The sequence below is a fragment of the Xiphophorus maculatus genome, chromosome 13, assembly GCF_002775205.1.
Source record: "Xiphophorus maculatus strain JP 163 A chromosome 13, X_maculatus-5.0-male, whole genome shotgun sequence".
Taxonomy (NCBI): domain Eukaryota; kingdom Metazoa; phylum Chordata; class Actinopteri; order Cyprinodontiformes; family Poeciliidae; genus Xiphophorus; species Xiphophorus maculatus.
The window spans coordinates 11,703,356-11,707,670 of NC_036455.1; the positions used below are offsets into that span (position 1 = coordinate 11,703,356).

General features: G+C 39.9%; 1 protein-coding gene across 1 annotated transcript; it reads right to left on the reverse strand.

The window, feature by feature from the left end:
- Positions 1 to 292: 292 nt before the first annotated feature.
- On the reverse strand, positions 293 to 4,098 carry LOC102221595 (serine/threonine-protein kinase SBK2-like). Its single transcript, XM_014472178.2, has 5 exons — positions 3,802 to 4,098; positions 1,934 to 2,078; positions 1,649 to 1,851; positions 1,322 to 1,483; positions 293 to 1,229 (listed from the first exon to the last, which is right to left on the reverse strand). Exons 1-5 carry the CDS (start codon positions 3,805 to 3,807, stop codon positions 591 to 593), a joined length of 1,155 nt encoding a protein of 384 aa, XP_014327664.1. The 5' UTR covers positions 3,808 to 4,098; the 3' UTR covers positions 293 to 590.
- Between the last annotated feature and the right edge of the window lie 217 nt (positions 4,099 to 4,315).

Consider the following 4,315-nt stretch of genomic DNA (forward strand, 5'->3'; position numbering starts at 1 on the left):
CTAAAGTGAGGGAAATTGTTTGATGCTCCCACACTTTTCCACAAACCATGGAAATTTTGTTGAGGTTTTCTAAAATCCTCTAAAATCTTTATTCAGGTCTATAAACTTTGTAAATTTTGTAGCCCTTATTTTATCACTTTACCTTTTGCTATATCTGTAGGTGTGTTAGAGCAGGGATGCATTCAAAGGTTGCAGGACATTGGCGCTCTAGGACTGGAGTGTGTTTAGTCTTTTGTGACAAATTTCTTGAGGAACTGGCCACAACAAAATTACACACCGACAGAGCCTATCATAACTTTTGGAGAGTTTATTATGAAAAATTAAAGTAACATACTTTTCCTGACTGCATAGCTTGGTTTCTATAGCATCTACAGTGACTAACTTTTTCACACATTCCAGATCCCCCCAAAAATAAAATAAAATAAAAAAAATTGCTTAAATTACAAAAATAGAGATTGCAATATTCATATTCAGGAATATAAACAGGATTTCAGGTTGATACATTTTAAAACAGTGCAATGCTAAGTAACAAGCATGACTGCATTTTCATCTTGATCACACAGTCTTAAGTCTTCTTTAGCCATCTTTGCTCACCGCTCTCCTCTCCCCTCCATCTCTTTCACCGATTTAATTGCAGTCTTCCCACTATTCTTCTTCCTCTCCTTCTCCTGTCTCATCCTCTCTTTCTCCATCATCCAGTGGTCTCCAAGGTAACTCAGAGCGTCCTCAGGACGTCCTCGAAGTTGCGGCCTGGGGTCGAGAAGCGATTGGAAGAAGGAGCAGGCTAACTGTGTGAAACAGGCAAACTGAGGGGCGACAGGTGAACCGTCCTTCTGTCTGTTTCCATTCAGATCAGTGGCTCCCTGTGTGCTCTCTGTGTCAGGTTCTACCCACACATCCAGTTCATCATCAGGACCTTCTGCACTCTCAAACCAATCTCGATACTTTACGTATGAGCAGCAGTCGCTGGCTGTCTCAGCCCAGGGGTGACTGCCGGTGAGCATGGCGTATGTGAGGATGCCCAGCGCCCAGCTGTCTGTGCTGGGCTCCACAGACGCCCAAACTCTCTGCTTCTTTGTTTTCTTCTTGTCCTCATCCTCCTGAAAGTTACCGTTTTCGTCGTTTGTGCTGCTCCAGCTGTCCTCGTTTCCTCGAGCAATCTCAGCCTCCGGGGTGCAGTAAGGAGAACTATACCAGACCTCTGGGATTCTGGTTCCCCTGGCCTTCACCTGGGGATAAAAAAATCTACGGTTGGTTGCTGTGATTTTGTTGGCAAGACTGTTTTTATAATGACATATTATGCTGATAGTCCTGGACTGACCATGCCAAAATCTCCAAGTTTGACCCATCGACACGCAGAGTCACACAGAAAGACATTCTCAGGTTTGACATCTCTGTGGACAAAACCAAGGGAGTGGAGGTGGGACAGAGCTCCACACAGCTGGGAGACCACCCGCTGACAGCAGTCGTCCTCCATCCCCACCTGTGGAACAGGTGGACCAAGATTTTATCAGTCTTTCTGTCCATATTCTCTTATTTCTTACTGTGAGCTTACAGTCATTCATTCAAACTGCTTATTCCTTTGAAACATTGTTCTTATCAGACTCTTTCTTAGTTTATATGACAAATTAAAACCCTAGTTGCATACCTCTGGTGTGATTACATCAAAGAGATCACCAAAGAGGCTGGCTTGCTGAGCGAAGATGTAATGTGACGGGGTGGAGTACGCGATTCCCAGAGCTCTGGTCAGAGACGGATGGGTGCAGAATGACAAGGAGAGATTGTACTCCCTCAGGAAGGAGAAAAGTGAGGTGGATTCCCGTGGGAAGAGCTTCAAAGCCATTGGAGTTCCTGAGGGAAACAGAAGGAACATCATTTCTTTTCTTTCAAGTTTGGTTTCTTGGAACTGTTTGGTTTTGGTTAACTTTCTCACCTCTTTTTCTGTGCACAGCCAGCATTACTTTTCCATATGAGCCTTCGCCCAGCAGCTTTAGGACCTGGAAGTGCTCTGATGTGTCCATCGCTGTCAGAGATTGAGCCGTCAGATGGCACATCTCATCCAGAAGCTTTGTGGCAGCCTTGAGAAACAGATAAAGAGTTAAAATGAGACTCAGCAAAACAGATGGTCAAACATCTAAATGGTTTAACATTAAAACTGAAAAGTGTATTTGAAGTTTTTAAAGTGGGTTTTTAAATTTGAAAATGTAGATATCATTCTCGCTGACTAGTTTTCTCTTATGAACTGAATTCCTGACAGCGTTTGGGAATGCAACGCGACCGCTTCAGCACTGATTGTCGCCATGGTGACGTTGATAACCTTCATCCGTGGACATAAACATGTCTGTTAATAGCCACATGAAACCCTGTGGCACACACTGGTCTTGGTTTTGTCTGTTGATGTTTCCACTGCAGCTGGCACCTCTCAAGCAAAGATTAGGTGTCAACATCCAGATCCAAACAGAGGGCAGCTCATTACTTCTCATTAGAGTCCAAATCCGAGCTGCAAATGTTCTGCATGCTGACACTGAATTCCTCAGCTTAGGTCACACAAACAGCTTCTGAAAGTAGGAGGAAGGAGGAATGTTTCTTCTTCAAACCTCATTCATTGTTGAATTTATGTTAGGAGAGCAGAAAAAACAAAACCTTTTGTAACAATAGAAACAATCACAGTAGAACAGTTTGGCACAAAAGTAAACATACTCCTGGCAGATGTAGGTTCAGTTTTTACCAATATGTTTATTCTGCTTTGGAGTAATATTCTGTTTCTGTGAGGCCCAACGGGAGTCCAAACTGGAGGGAGTTAAACATTAGGGCGATGGCAAGGAGGCCTTCCAACTTCAAAGACTTGGATCTCATTACAAAACATAAATCTTAAGAATAACATGAGAGAACTTTGCAGGAAGGTAGAGAACAATTATAAAAATGTAATTACTGTAAAGTCATCGCAGATTTCCTTTCATTATTGAGAAGGGTGTAGATTATCTCTTAAGTTAATTTTTTTAAATTTAAGTAAAAACTTAAATCTGAATTACCTATTAAGATATTTTTGTCTCAGTTCCTATAGAAACATGTGTCTTTGTTAATGGAAAATTAAATTAAATCTAAAATCTGCCAGAGGTATGAACAATATTGGGCACAACTATGCATTATATTTTGATGTAAGTTTGATACAAGATGACCTTGGTTGCAAGCATGTATTTAATATAAAGAAACTGTTTATATATAGCAATATTTACCATACTTTACTCCATAATCTTCTAAAATTTGTACATGATGCATTCAAAAACAGTCAAAAATATTAAACAATCCTTGCAGTCTCAAGAAATGTTTCTTTTATTTTTTTATCTGCAACTGCTAATAGCTTATTATTGCAGCAATAAAACTGTCAGAATTGTAAAAATGTTAAAGCTTCATTTTAACCTGCAGTGAACCATTTTGATTTTAATTTCCAGTATTTGTTTTCTGCTTAGCAACTTTACTGTTATAATTTTGAAAAGCTATGTTGGAAGTTTTCAACCCTCGATGTGAAGATACAAGTTATTTCTATTTTTATATTGTGAAAGGTTATTGCAGTGAATGTTAATTCTTAATTTGTATAATTACTTTTTACTGTTTCTGAAAATGTTCTTTAAAAGTGTTTCAGTTTTATTCACATTGGTTGTAAAGACAGAATCCAAGCACTAGAGATACTAAAAATCACTTTTGTCTAGAAGTGGACAATCTTGTTATCTTCTGAAAGCACACATTATACTTCATTTGCAACATTCATCATTGACGATATCTGCACTGCTTTCAACTTACTGTCATCTTGGAGTCCTGGTTTGATGTTGTCCCTTAAATCTGACCAACACAAATCACTGCTGAGGACTTCATGCAGCAGGTGCAGCAGTCAGAATATTTCTCTCCCTGGTTTTCTGTGCTATAATTCTAATTAAAAAAACATTGAGCTCTAAATATCCAGTTCTGGTCTCAATGTTTTCACTTATTCACCAGATTTTGGACTCGATTAAATGCATGTTTTCATGTCTTCAGCAGCTGCTGTTCTGTCCTCATGTCCTCTCCTTCTCCCGCCTTTAATCTGCTGCTGCTGCTGCACTGCTGGACAGACCATGAAGGGTGTCATGAATGTTTCTGCATGGGGCTGTGCAAGAGAGGGTGTGTGTGCGTGTGTGTGGGACTTTTCCATTTAATACGTGATTCTTCTTTGTTTTATCTCATTTGGATCGTTCATCTTTCAGATTAACAGTTTCCCTTCAATTTCTAGGAATGATAGTGAAGAAGCAAAACTACGGTGTAACACAAGACTCAATTTTAG

Bases quoted from the DNA above. Each gene is read 5' to 3' on its own strand.
- LOC102221595 (XM_014472178.2), bottom strand. The intron at 1,484-1,648 runs GTATGCAACTAG...CCTGTTCCACAG, and splicing joins TTGATGTAATCACACCAGAG to GTGGGGATGGAGGACGACTG. The intron at 1,230-1,321 runs GTCAGTCCAGGA...TTTTATCCCCAG, and splicing joins AACTTGGAGATTTTGGCATG to GTGAAGGCCAGGGGAACCAG.